General features: G+C 39.5%; 1 protein-coding gene across 1 annotated transcript in view; it reads right to left on the bottom strand.

The window, feature by feature from the left end:
* Positions 1 to 1,699: 1,699 nt before the first annotated feature.
* cnnm2b (cyclin and CBS domain divalent metal cation transport mediator 2b) overlaps positions 1,700 to 14,520 on the bottom strand; it is a 48,799-nt gene continuing 35,978 nt past the window's right edge. Inside the window, exons 5-8 of the mRNA XM_006790657.3 lie at positions 12,158 to 12,251; positions 10,337 to 10,399; positions 7,531 to 7,709; positions 1,700 to 6,108 (exon numbers count right to left, since the gene is read on the bottom strand). Coding sequence (XP_006790720.2) covers positions 5,827 to 6,108; positions 7,531 to 7,709; positions 10,337 to 10,399; positions 12,158 to 12,251 — 618 coding nt within the window. The 3' untranslated portion in view covers positions 1,700 to 5,826. The remainder of the gene's footprint in view (positions 6,109 to 7,530; positions 7,710 to 10,336; positions 10,400 to 12,157; positions 12,252 to 14,520) is intronic.

The following is a 14,520-nucleotide window of genomic DNA, read 5'->3' as shown; positions in this document are numbered from 1 at the left end:
TGCAACACACCTTCGTTTTCCTGCGCCTTGCCATTGATACGCAGCCTCTCCTGTGCTATGGGTCTTGTATTCCTTAAATACGTGAAGAAGGTCGGGGAGGTAAGAAATCAGAGCCATGCTGCTAAACATATAGCACTGCAGATAGAAACATATTTCTTTTCATTACAGTTGTTCTGAATGAATTAAAAACAAATCAGGATCTCTGAGAGTGATTTAAATGCTTAACAGCTGGTAAATGGTAATCAAAGCTACTGCTCATTAAGTAATGGCTTTGTTAATGACCAACAGCTTAAGAACCATTAGCATCTTGTGTTTTGAATGAAGTGTTTTCTACTGATATTAACCCGACCCATCTTGGTGGGTTGTTAGATGAAGATTGTCCCGTTTTTAATTGCTGCTCTGGTGTGAGTATCAGTAGAAAGTGTGTCAAGTAGAGGAAGTCCTGCCTCAAAAGCAAACATTTGATGCAGCTTCATATGTAGCACACAGAGTCACCGGCTGCCTTGTCTGTTAATCATTCACTTTTTTATTAAACCACTGGCTGGAGAAGGCAACGAGAGTGTCACGTTCAGGCAGAAGAAGAATTATGGACAGCACATGGTTTGAACAGCAGCATAGAGGTGGACAGAAGTCCAGTTTAACACAGGCCTGGAAGACATTCACATGATCGAGGAATGAGGACCTCTGTTCAGCTGAGGCTGGAGCGTGTAAGAGGGAAAAAAATGACTGTATGTTTGTTCTGTGTCACAGAATATTAAAATAACCACCCCCATTACAGCTGATGCCCCACCCCCCGCCCCCAATGTTTCCTGCAGACTTTAAAAAAAAAAATAGTTCTCATGCTTCTTCTTTCATCAGGCTCTGAGGTGCACAGGCAGAATTTGAACATCACAACCTTTCAGTGTGAATCACTGTTTTATCTCTGGAGTGATCGTCCCTGCAGACTGCAGTGGGCCTGCTGCATAGGAGCACTTTCAAGCAAACGATAAACAACAGCGAGCGCAGCTGCAAACAATGCAGATGTTCTCTGTGACCGGTTTTACAACAGGGACGTCCCTCGCATCTGAGCAGATGGAAGGGCTCTTTGTCCATGTGTGCAGCTTGCAGAGACCGTTAGGGCACTCATACATATACCTTGAAATATAATAGGAAACAGCTACCACCAGTGGCTATAGTCTGCAACTGAATGTTAAAAAGATGACTGAGCTTTAGGAAATTTTCTGTTGGCTGAAAAGCAGCAAATTAACTACAAGCAAACATTAGATATGATGTTAAAGATCAGGCCTGATCTTTTCCACTGCCTCTACTTGTACTAGAAAATACTATCAACAGCCTAAAAAAAGTCTTTCTTTTAAAGAATCCTTGATAATAAAAAAAGGTCTGAGGTCTTGTAAGCAAACAAATCTGTAAAAACCTTCATAATACAGAGAAGGATATAAATTGTAGTGGCAGATGTTATGTGCTACCAAAGTAGTTTTTCTTATTTTTCAGAAAAATCTAAGTGCCTTTAAATATTAAGACAGATATTACCTTAAAAACTTCCCCAGTTGGTTTATCAGTTTGGTCAGTGGTTCTCTATATAACATGCTTGGTGGAAATGCATTTTTAAAAAAGAGAATTGGTAATCATTTTATTAAACATACACAAATTTGCAAAAATGTCTTCTAGAAAAATTAGCTTAATTTATGCTTTGGGCAAATTCTTTTCACTTTTCTAATAGAAGATGTGATATGTGTAAAAAAAAAACCAGAAATGTGCACATTGACCATTGCATTAAAAAACAAAAACAACACAAACTTTATGGTACTGTGTAAGTCTTAAGGCATCCCATATGTCTTTATATTTTTAAGTAAAGAAGGCTTTCTTGCCTTTATCTTTACCACATATTGTACACCAACACGGTGATTCCCAAAGATCTTCTAACTGAAAATGTTTGCATATCTCTGCATGGTGAATCTGAGGAAACTGGATAAGCAAAAGACAAAACAAATGGCAGCAATGGACAGGGTGTGAAAGTCAAATCTTTAAGAAATAGGAGAAAATCCATTAAAGAGTTTATACAGGAAAGATGCATCTGAGCCTTTACTGTTCCCTGAAGACCCATCAGAAATGGTCTCAGTTCAAAGGTGCCTGTCGAGAAACTTAAGGAAGGGGAAACGGGGTTGAGGTATGCCAATTAACACAAGAACTGGACTGAAACTCAGGTCTGATGGAGGGGTGAATCCAAAATTTGACATTTTTGGTTGAAATTGTGGTAAATATGTAGAGAGGCATCTAAGAGAGAGGTCCAACAGTGACTGTCTACAGCCATCTGCGAAACACGTGGAGGCTCTGTCACAGTTTGGGGATGCATTTCAGGCAGTGTTACTGAGAATCTTTTCAAAGTTGATGGAATTATAAATGCAGAAAAGGACCATGACATAAGTGTCTGACTGACAACAGTTTAATTTTTCCAGCAATAGCAAAGATCACACTGCGAATGCAGTACGAGCATATCTCAATAGACTGATAAATTTCTTCTTCAGAACCGAAGAAGCTTTTAAGATGAGAGGTGAAACGTCTTCAAGGACACTTAAAGAAGTCCAGACACTTTTCTTTCCAAGCTCCTTAGACTACGATGACCTGGATGACTGAGAGCATTCACAGACATAGACTGATAAGAAGACAATAAATCATAGATTGGCCTTCCCAGAGTCAGGACCTCAACATTACTGAAGCAGTGTGGGACCAAAAGGCAGCCAACATCCTAAGAAGAGCTTTGAATGTCCTTCAAAAACCTGGAGAACTACTTTTGAGGATCACTTAAAGAAAGGATGAGAAAGCTGCCTAAGACAGTTTAAACTGTATTGAAAAATGGATGTTGTTAGAATTGCACAAATTCCATTTTTGCTTCATGTATTTCCATGTATGTTTGCACATTTCAATAAATGACATTTTCCAAGCAAAAATACAAAGAAATGAGGGGTGGTTCAAGACTTTTGCACACAAATAGCTTTCGTCTTCGTCTTGTTTTTCATGAGCATTTTTACACAATAATGACAAAAGAAAACATGAGAGTGATCTAAGTTAATGTAGTCTGCAAAATATCCAGTTTTCTCTAAACTGGGAAATGGCTATAGTTTAATTATAGTTTAGTCTAAATTCTTTTAAAAACTGCATTTTAACTTTTAGCCTCAGACCTGAATTAGGTAAAAAACTATTTTTCTTCATCATAACAGAAGCCGAGTGAAATAAAGGTGCGTTTCTCCCTATTATATTTGCTCTCTTGCATTTTGGATAAAGAAACAGACTAAACAGACACGCAATGAGCATGCGTTCAGAAAAGAAAACCAACATAAAAAGTGGGAGAACATAGCTGTGTATCATTCATGGACACGTTTAATGTCGAGGTTGCTTTTTGTGACGTTGATGGTGCTCAACATGTTAGATGAGGTCATTAATACTGTGCAATTATCAAGTCTGATTATGCGTAAAATTGACAACAACAGAAGAAAGACACATAACCCCCACATGCATAGATGCTGGACTTTCACACTACTCCGCTACCTGCGAACCCCTCCCCCCCACCCAGGAAACTACACTGTGGTGACAAATCTTGGCGTCATAACTCCCAAATGAACTGGCAGACGTGTCTGAGGTCAACGGATGCAAAAACATGAAGGAAACAAAGGGTAAAGAGAGACTAAGACAAAAACAAATATACATACAGTACATACATACAAATATAATCTGTAAATCTATAGTACAGTGAATTTTTTTTTATTCATAATCATCTCTTAAATAAACTGCGGTTCATTGCACTTTGTTAAAATAATTAATTATATGATTTCTCTTAAAGGCAATAGTGTGATTTTTTTAAAAGGTGAAAAATATATTGTACCATAAGCCTGATTTAGGATAATAGTAAAAATAACAAGATCTGTAATATACATATGTTTCTGTAAAATACCCTCACCTCCTCATATACAGTGCATTCGGAAAGTTTTCACACCCTCGCAAGATTTCCATGTTTTGACTCCTTAAAAGGTTTTAGGAGTGTCTTTTTTATCCAGACTAACAAACACTAAAACATCTAGATGATTCATTATTCTGTTTGAAGCTCACAATTGATCTCTGGTGCTTCCTTCCTTTATCAACAGTCAACAATCAAAGCAAGGTGCAACTTTTACACTTAAGGTACACGTTCTCCGTATCTAGCTAGCATTGCGCTTTTCAATTTTAGTACTCCTCAGCGAGAAATTTGTGAATGCTTGCAAACAAGTTACCATCTTCCATGCAAACTACTTATGAACTCAACCTGCTAGCAGCCAAAGCGTTTGCAAGGTTTTTGAGGAAACACCTCTTTGAGACCAATTTCACGCCGTTTGGGGTGCACGTTGCTGTCAGCGTAGCACTTCAACAACCAAACATTCATGTTGGAGTAGCCAAATGGAAGTCAATCCTTAATAAAAAAGGCACATGATTGACTTGTGAAAAACTGAAAGGCAACTGACAAGATCTCAGACCACGAGACACACAATTATTGTGTCTGGGCGACAATCGTTAATGCTGGTCCTGCAGTCAAACACGTGCTCTGGGGAAGCTCTTTTCTGTGACACGGATTGGGAGGCTAGTAAAAATATGTGGAAAGATGGATGCAGAATTATATCCAGTGCAGTCCTGAGTGAAAACCTTTTAAAGAGAGCTCAGAATCTCAGTAACATATAGCAGTGGATTTGTAGAGTGGCCCAACTAAAGTCAGGACCTGATCCCAATACAGCACCTCTGGACAGACCTGACAGTTGGTGCACACCAAAGCTCTGCAATGTTCTAAGGAAAGTACTAGGTAAGGTATCTGAATACTGATATCCTGGAATATTTGAGTGTTATTTGCAATTAATTTACATAGCACCTCAGTAACCTGTTCTTGATTTTTCTTCACGGTGTATTGTTATGTGTAGACTGTCAGAAAAAAAAAAATCTACTTTAAAAATCTTCAAAACAACAAAACTTCAAAGGCTGTGAAATCTTTCTGAATGCACTATACAAGAATGGATGTTCATCCCCATATATGTAGCATATTCTACTTCTGTAGCACACTAATGCATGCTCATATGCCAGTTTTCTTAATATATATATCATATCTTCACGCAAACATATATACATACAATATTATAAAATAAATAAATACAGGAAAACATTCTTGGTTCGTGGTTTAACGGTTTCTTCCAAAGCGGTTTTTGGTGCAGTCTTTGACTAACCTCTCTGCATGTTTGGGTTTGAGCCCTTGCTGATGGGATCGACAGTTGACTGAGGCTCCCTGAAAGATGCAGCGGTGGGGGAGTTGCATTTCCTTCTGTGCATGATTGTGAATGTGTTTGAGAGTGTATGTGTGCATAAACAGTGTACGAAAAGGGGGGGGGGGGGGGGACCAAAGTCTTTGGCCTGAGGAGCAAGTACAGCACGTGCTGTGTTATGTGTGTGTGCGTGCGTGTATGCACTCTGTTCAAGATACCGCTATGACAGTGTCCGATTGTCCCAAGAAAACGAAGCTCAGTAACACGGTACTGTCCGAGTGCACCCTCCGGAAGAGGGTGTAGTACAGCAGGGATTCTGACAGCGTTCAGGTGGGGGATGTTCAGGGTGACACAGCACCCATCTTCCCCATAGCCCCTTCATGAAAGGGTCTCACTGCCTGACTGACTGGGGGCTACTGATTGGAGCAGAACCCTCACTCCACCTGCCTCCGCTTCCCCACGTTCCCTCATCTTCATCTACATCACTGTGTGTGTGTGTGTTTCCACAAGACAGGGTGGAGGGTCTGGGTCTCCACCGGGCTCGGCGGGGCTAGATGGGTCCCTCATTGTGGGAGGAGTGGTTGCTCCTGCTAAGACCCACACAGTTCTGCTGCTGGTTGAGCAGGTGGGACGTTTCGTTGGCTACGGCAAAGGCCACAGCAGGGGTGGTGATAGTGGTGGTAGCCGTGGCGGTGACCACAGCTGGGTTCTCCACTCCATCGTGGAGCTCTGTTAGCGTGAGTTCGATCTTAGTGAACTCGCTGTCTGTCGACTGCGGAGTCTTGTCCATCCGCGACGCCATCACAGCGTTCTGGTACTGTTGTCGCGTCACCTACAAAACAGTGAAGGTCGGGTCAAGTGTCACAACAAGAAGTTGCTGTGCTGTTATTCGTGGCACAGAGCTGGTAGCTCTGTAAACAAGGATTTGACACTAAATAAGGATGTGGAAAAGGCTACAAGTAATATTGCTTTTAAAATATTCTGTAAAAAATGTAATGATTAATTTACAATGATAGCCTTTCATTATCTGCTTAGCGTCCAGTGCGAGGACAAGAATATTACTACAAGCCAGAAAATGACTCATCTTCATTTGTTTCTATAGCTGGAATCAAACCAGCAACCATTTGTGTGTAATGTGTAAACCGCTACACTCTGGAGCTATCCATGATTCATCAAATCTAAATGTTTTAAATTGTCATGAAGTAATTATCTTACTGTCAATTTATATCAGTTAGGTAATTGCTTTTCTTTTCTATTGATTTGGTACCCGGGACCCTAAAAGGAAGTAATAAAACATCGTAGAAAGTAGAACATCAGTTAGTACAACAGTTATGTCAGAGCTCTATTTGTGCCTCATAAACAAAAACAGCCTCATGAAGCAGCAGAATTCATCAATGAACATTTCCTAAGCAAGAGATTTGCCACATTTACACATCTGGCACAACAGCAGTGACTTTATTCGTTACTTAGAAGAAACAGAATCAGAGCGACTTTATTAATCCCAGAGGGAAATTGAGTTGTCATAGCAGCACATATACAACAAATGTCAAGCACTCGTATAAAATGAAGTGTCTCACTGCCTGACTGAGAGTGTATGCGTGCATAGACAGTGTACAGAGATATTGATAGATAAATGTTAAGATAAATATAGAGATATGGGTATAAATAGAAATATTAATATAAAAGGACAAAAATATGTCATGTATGTCAAATAAATGTAATCAGCAGCAACATGATATATTTTTTTCACTTTTAGACAGGTAAGACTTTATAAGTTATTTTTCATAAAGCAGCCATCCTCAGATATTTAATGTATTTCTAGGTATTTTTATTTCAGAGCAGAAAATTTGGGGAGAAGAATATTGAAATGACTTGTGCAAATGTGATTTCTGAGATCCAAATAACAGCAGTACATTTGACACTGACAAAAAGCAAGTTTTATTTGTGCCTGATATGGTTGTGATAGTTGCTGCTAGGAGTGTTCATTTATTTAGAGTGAGAGGGGAAGATGCTATCAGAGCGAGTTCCTAATTGGCACAGATGGATGGCTCAAAGCTGCGAGTGCACTGCCAAAGCTTTGGTTTCATTCTCTAACTCCTCATCTTGAATGTTGAAAACTCAGTGGGAAAAAGAAAATGGAAAGTTCTCTTAAAGACGTCAAAAATCCGCAGCTGCGTGTGACATCACTACATCACCTACAATGTGCATATAATCCTCATTGCAGGCTAATTTCTGATCCCCTGTGTTTACTCACCTTTATATACTGCAGGTCTGAGCGTGCTCTGACAGAATAATCAGGCACATATATATGCAGGAAGGAGTTGAGCTGGTTGTTGCTGTTGCCCAGAGTCGGGGTGATGGCATCTATACGGTCACTCCTGTTCAGAGAATCGGAATGATTCAGTCCAAATGGCCGTGGAGGAGATTTATTCTCTGTAGGAGAAAGAAATTTAAAGCATACTGGAATGCAAAAGTAATGCATGGCACTGCAAAAGTACTTTAAAGGGCCCTAATCCCCTAAAGGTTGACCTAATCCTCCCAGCACATAACAGCGTACACTACATTACTCTGTTTGTGTCGGGGGACCTGATCCTTGGGGTGGATCAATTTTTGGCACAGCGTGTTTTTGGGGATTAAAGGTTGTCACTCTTCCAACTGATTTATCCATGGGGCCAAAATATCGACATTATTGGGAGGTCAGTTCCTTCATCTTAATTATGCAAATTGTCATGACCATTGATCAACAACCACTTATCAAAGGCCATGAGTACCATTCACAGAGAGTTGGGGAATGGCTGCAATCACAGCATTGTAAGATGGTGAAAGATGCACCCTTAGGCCCCCTCCTCAATTCAGAGATGGTCTTTCCCTTTTCACGTAAGTGGCCTCCTTGACTCCGCGCTCAAACCAGCATTCCTCCCTGTCCAGGATGTGTACATCCTCATCATTGAAAGAGTGTCCACTGGCCTGTAGGTGTAAATAGAGTGCGGAGTCCTGGCCTGACGAGGTGGCTCTTCTGTGTTGTGCCATCCGCTTCGCCAGAGGTTGTTTGGCTTCCCCGATGTATAAATCATGCCAATCCTCCCGGCACATAACAGCATACACTACATTACTCTGTTTGTGTCGGGGGACCTGATCCTTGGGGTGGATCAATTTTTGGCACAGCGTGTTTTTGGGGATTAAAGGTTGTCACTCTTCCAACTGATTTATCCATTGGGCCAAAATATCGACATTATTAGCTATTTACTGATATATCAGTACTGATGATTATAACGGCTGATAAATGAAAATGAAAAAAAGTGGAGACAGGAGAGGAACTCTTTAAATGTTTTTTTCAGTGTGGACATTGTGTAGTTTGTCTATCAGAGGGTCCTTTGCAGCTTCCCTGGTGGCAACGTGTTTGCACAGTCGGGCAGAGCATACACGAGTAATCCACGACTTGTTCGGACAATAAAACAAGATTACTTTTCAACTGTGTTGTCCTATTAGCTTCTTAAGTACTCGTAAATTCACATAACAAATTTAAAGAAAATCTGTTTATTTTTTGAGTGTCTGACAGAAAAGAACACCGGAATTGGTTTTCAGTCAGTTTTCAAACTCCTGTATCTAGTCCACTAGTCTGATCTAATATTACTGTTCCTTAAAGTTCTTATGACACTAAATATTGATTTTCATTGTCTGTTAGATGATCTCTTTGGGCCTGTGTAATAATGACAACATAAAAAAAAATTTAAGTTAGAAACTTTACATAATTAGAAATTTTGTCTCAATTGTTTTGAGGACATTAAGATGCTTAAAGTTTCCTCTGAAACTAGCTGAGTTGTACAGCACTACTTAAGATCCTTTGTATCTGTGACTTTGTTCCAGGTTGAGTCTTAGGTACAAAGCTGTGATGTATGGAAATCTAATTTATGTGTAAGTCTTCTAGTTTCATATAGCAGTCTCCAGTGATGCTGCGTTCTTCTATGTGCTACCACATAGAAGACTTGTTCTTTTCTTTTCTTTTTTTTTGGTTATTTTTAATTAAAGCCAGATTATGTTTTCCACTTCTTAAAGAAGCCTTGTGAAAATCACACACAACAAAGTGGAAACAGCTTGGCCAACACTAATGCTACTACGCTGACTGGAATGTATGTAATCCCATGTTGGAATATGTGTGTATGAATGTGTATGAGTGAGGAAGTGAGAGGCAAAAACAGTGTGTGTGTGGGGGGTGTGTAGAGGGAGCACAGTAGGCCAAAGACCTGGCATGTGGACTCTTGTGGATTAGTACTCTACTTTTTAGGGGCCAGGTCGACACAAAAAAACGTCAGTGTGCTGTGTCAAGAAAACACACATACTAGATTTATAAACACACTCAAATGCCACTGCACCAACGTGAGCACTGTGGGCCTCTACTACAGACGCAATGAAAGTGTATTTATTCCACAGCATTTCCTATGGGTGCGTTCACTTTTAATTCACTTTCAAAGCAGCCCTTCTATGTGTGTAGTATTGTGGGTTTTGTTCATGGGCCTGTAAATGTGAACATATGCATATGTGCATGTCTTTGTATGTGTGCTCAGTGGTGTCCAGCAGGGGGCTGTAGCTGTAGGTCTTGTTTATGTAGTCAGGGGGTTAAAGGTTAGGGGCGAGCGGGGCGGAGCCGGGTTCCACTCTGGGGCCTCTAGTCTCCAACACCATTCAGCCACTTGACTAATGGCTCAGGAGACGAGGATGTTAAGCCTCAGTCTGGATCTGTTTTCCACTCTGCCTCTTTCTCTTTTAGTATCACACACATAGGTTTACAATGTATGTTGCATTCAGGGACAAACAGACAGTGAACACGTTCTCCTTTGAAAGTCACACAAAACAAGTCAGTTCTCAAGCAGACTATGAAAACCAAAAGGCTAAACACACTCAGGTATATTTAGGTAAAGCATGCAGGTAGGTGAAACTGTGACTCTACAACTTTATGCATCTATTTAATATCAACAAAACATTCTCTTTCAAATAATGAAATTTCATCACTATTCAATAAAGGTTATAGAGTGATAGGTGATACTGAAAATCCACTGTACCTGGAGATCCTGCTAATGACTCAGCCCTACTGACTGCAAATGTACGAGACAGTGACAGAGGCACTTGGGGGAGAGAGGGATGAAACAAGAGAGAGAGACAAAAGAAGCGAGAAGACAGAAAGACGAGATTGTTAAAGTCGAGAAAATGGGTAATTTAATCAATTACATATGACAACATCTGATTAAAGAAAAGAAGTGTTAACTTGTTGTTCCTCTACTGATCAGCTAAAGATGAAAACTGGCACAAACCATGAAGCATTTGATTTAATTTCTTAGAGTGCACACATCCACCACAGGAGAGTTATTCTACTGTTTCACCAGTAGGTGTCTCTCAAATCACACCACCCAAATGAATCAGTCTAATAGCCGAGGACAGTGCTGTAGTTTATGAATGAACAGAGAAGAATGAGTGGATCACTAGATGATGCATTTTCATGACGTCTCTTGATTTATTATGTTATCATATTAGGACTTATAAGTTATTACTATATTATTATTTACTCACAAAAGTGGCCCATTTCACATTTTTCTCATCTAACATGATGAGTACTTTATCCATACGTAATTTTAAAAATTATGTTGCATGAGAACAAGGTGAAAAATTACAATTTTATGAGTAAATCATAGTGCGCTGCAAGTCTTATAAGACCTCCAGTACCTATAAAGCATAAAGAAGTAGTAAAACCTCTAATTCTTCATATGAGCAGTCTATAACATATTTTACTGGAAACAAGCTACAGTGGATCACACTGTAAATGGTTTATATCACAAACCCAGAGAGAAGAGCTACTCGTCCAGCTGCATTTTAACATTTTACTTACTAATAATATCATTTTTCTGTCACAGGGTTTTCTTTCCATCCATCCATCTTCTGCCAGTTTTCTGGCTATGGGGTGGATGGCTCGCTTGAGCAGGTCATCTACCAGTCAGAAGTTCAGTGGTTCGATCCCTAGCTACATGTTGAAGTCTTTGGATACTGAACAATGCAACTATTGGAGTGTGTGTGCAGTTTGAATGTTAGATAAAGTGCTTAGGTCTAAAAACAAAGTGTGTTATTGAGACTAATAGCAAAAAGCACTTCGAGTGCTCAGCTAGAGTAGAAAGCCATCCCTTTATTTGCAGCAGTCTAGGCACAGATGCCCAGACCTCCCCATCCCAAGATATTTCCAAGTCTGAGAGATAAAACCTCTCAAGTGTGTCCTGAGTCTATCTTGGACGAGCCTCCTGGTAGGATATGCCCAAAACACCTAACCTAGGAGGTACCCAGGAGGCATCCTGTCAGAGCCTAAATCACCTCACTACTCTAAGCCCCTCCCAAATCAGACACCCTTTGCAGGAAGCTCATTTCTGCCATTTGTAGCTGTAACCTCACTGTTTCAGTCAGGCTAGGAACCTAAATCAACTGGTGACTCAACATCTTCAATTTTAAGCTCAGTGCTCTCTTCCCCGCAGGAGATCAGTACAATATCCTCATCTCCTGCTTTACTCTGCCCATACTTGTGAACCAGAATCAGTGACAAACAACACTTTAGTCAAACACCCACCTAAAGTAAGCTTGACATCAGCGCCATTGATGCAAACCAAACTTCCACTAGTTCACAGAACACATGTAGACTGGTTTGGCAAAGTCCCACCCACCTCCAAGTATTCCACAATAAGTGAAACAAAAACTGCAATTTTGCTCCTGCTTGTGAGGTTCAACTAACAGGCGGATTCTTCTGTCCAGACCCTCTCAAAGGAGGCTGACGAGTGAGATTCCCTAGAAGTTGGGATTCACTTTCGTGGGTATAAAAATTTAAGACCTAGACCAGGAAATCTTACCTGGTGAGGCTGTCAGAGCCATTATCCCATAGAAGGAGAATGGTCCCGCTTCAAACTTCATCCCCTCTTTTCCTGCTTCCACCTCCACCTTCCCCTGTGACAGCCAAGGAGAAGAGTCATGAATTATCTTAAAAGTATGTAAGTGCTCAACACATTATACATCAACTTATCAGCTTAGTTAAACAAAAGATTGCTTATTTGTGCTGGTTTTACGATATTTCCTTTAACTTTATGCTTTATTTTTTACTTTATTTATGCTGTCTGTGAGATTATAATAAATCCACCCTGCTTTCCTTGTTTCCTTTCCTTTTTACTACTTGTAGAAAATCCTCACTCTGTTTAATAGCTCCCAATCTGCTTCTAAGCTGGGTCTCAAGGGCAATGACCCCACACTTGCTCAAGCAGAACCTTATTTAATCCAAGGCTAATGTCGACTTAGTGACCTGATAGGGGAAATATACAAAGTCTGCAAACCTTTGCAATATAGACTTTGAACTCACTTTACTAACAGTTATTTGGGACTTCCCTTTAAGGTGTATGAAAGACTCAATACCCTCCCTGACGAGACAAAAGACAATAGTGCTGGCTCCAGCGCCATATCAGCAACAGTGCAGAAATTTAGGGCTGCTTTCCGACCTGAGACTAAAGCTACATGAAGTGCAGAAGTCCTTGATCTGATACACTATTGAATACACTACTACAACTAACTATTATATATTATCATATATAATTATTACGCAAATGTGTGTTTCCAAGATTTGCAGGGTGAAAGATTTTCATTAAAGCTGGTGTCATAGCTTGGATTGTAAAAGGTTTTAAGTTCAGTTTGGTTCCTATTTAAAGTTTTTTTTCTGAATGATGCTTAACTTTGACTTTCTAAGAAATTTCCTGTCACACTCTATGATAGTTCAAATAATAACATTTAAATGTGAACACTGTGTAACAATCAGAAAACTTCATTTTGAGGATAATGCAGGAATCCCACAGGGTTCTGTTTTTGGCCTGCTTGTTTTCAGCTTTGATGTGTTTATGCACATAAGATGCTTAGATGACTTATGCATTGTCCAAAACTATGTGCGATTGGTTCCACAGTAATAGTAAAGCAGGCATAAGAAGAACAAGAAGAGTTCTCTAACTCCTTGTTCAGATGAACTTGGGTACTGATGAACTTGACAAATTCAGCCTGACTGTGACACGTTATCCAAAACCCCCCAAAACACCTGTAAAGTGTGTTTACCCCAAACCTTTATTTCTTTATTGCTTATTGCATTATTTAGGCTCATAGATGATACTAAACGCTCTTGTTTCTATTTCTTGTAGATAAACAAAACAATTTATCAGGACAACTGTGTCTATTTTTTTTTAAATGTTGGAAGTCATTTGTCAAATAAATTAATCTCTAAGATTAATGAACCATATACCGAATACATTTGAGAAGTAATTAACAAAATAAGTAAATAATTAGCTTATGAAGTATTTTATTGGTTATAAGCAGGACTCGTATTGGTCATACTGTATAACTGTGCAATTAAAGTCTGGCTAAGAAACCACACGACTAAAATCTTCTTAAGAAGGTAAATATTTCATGGTTTGATGTCACTGAATTTCATCAGGATTAGACTCATCTGGGACATACTGATGTCACACATTCTCACGCTTACCACAAAGAACTCAAACAGGATAACAACTTTAAACTCAAACTGAAACAATTTTTGGATTAGTCATGGATCATCTGGTTTATGTTTCATTTTATGGTACTACTTTAAAGACCCGTCTAGGGACTGGCACAATAAATTTGCTGATGCTATAAATGCTATGGTATGTGGCACTGGCCTTTTAAAATGCTGTATCTCTTAGGTCAGACATTATTATAACTAATTAGCTTCTTATCTATAGTATTATTGCTTGTTTTAGTTTAAACTGCCCTGCAGTACTGTCATACCGCGCATACCTTAGGGATGCATGGCTTCTGTGGGAACAAACTCTTGCAGTACAACTCTGTTAGATCGATGACTACACCGTGAAAAACTGTAGGCCAGAGGGAAATGAATGCTTGCAGTGCTACAAGCAGCATTTTTAAACTGATCACATAGTATATACTGCTTATTCATCTGTAGTGACGACAGAAGGAAGTAATGGAACTAAATCACTTCTGGATGGATGCAAACTGCATTTCGTTGCCCTGTACCTGTGCATGTGCAATGACAATAAAGTTTAATTCTATTCTATTCTATTCTAAATGATGCAGGTAAAACGAACTTATGCTGCATGCGCAGAGTTAGAATACTTGCGTTATTTTTTTTAATGTTAAACCTAAAATACATATCAATATTTACATTTTTCCCAAACTGGTTTTGTAGTGG

This window comes from Neolamprologus brichardi, chromosome 6 (genome assembly GCF_056152115.1).
Source record: "Neolamprologus brichardi isolate AB-2024 chromosome 6, ASM5615211v1, whole genome shotgun sequence".
Lineage (NCBI taxonomy): Eukaryota > Metazoa > Chordata > Actinopteri > Cichliformes > Cichlidae > Neolamprologus > Neolamprologus brichardi.
The sequence above is the reverse complement of the archived record's forward strand: the minus strand, read 5'-3'. Positions and strand labels throughout refer to the sequence as shown.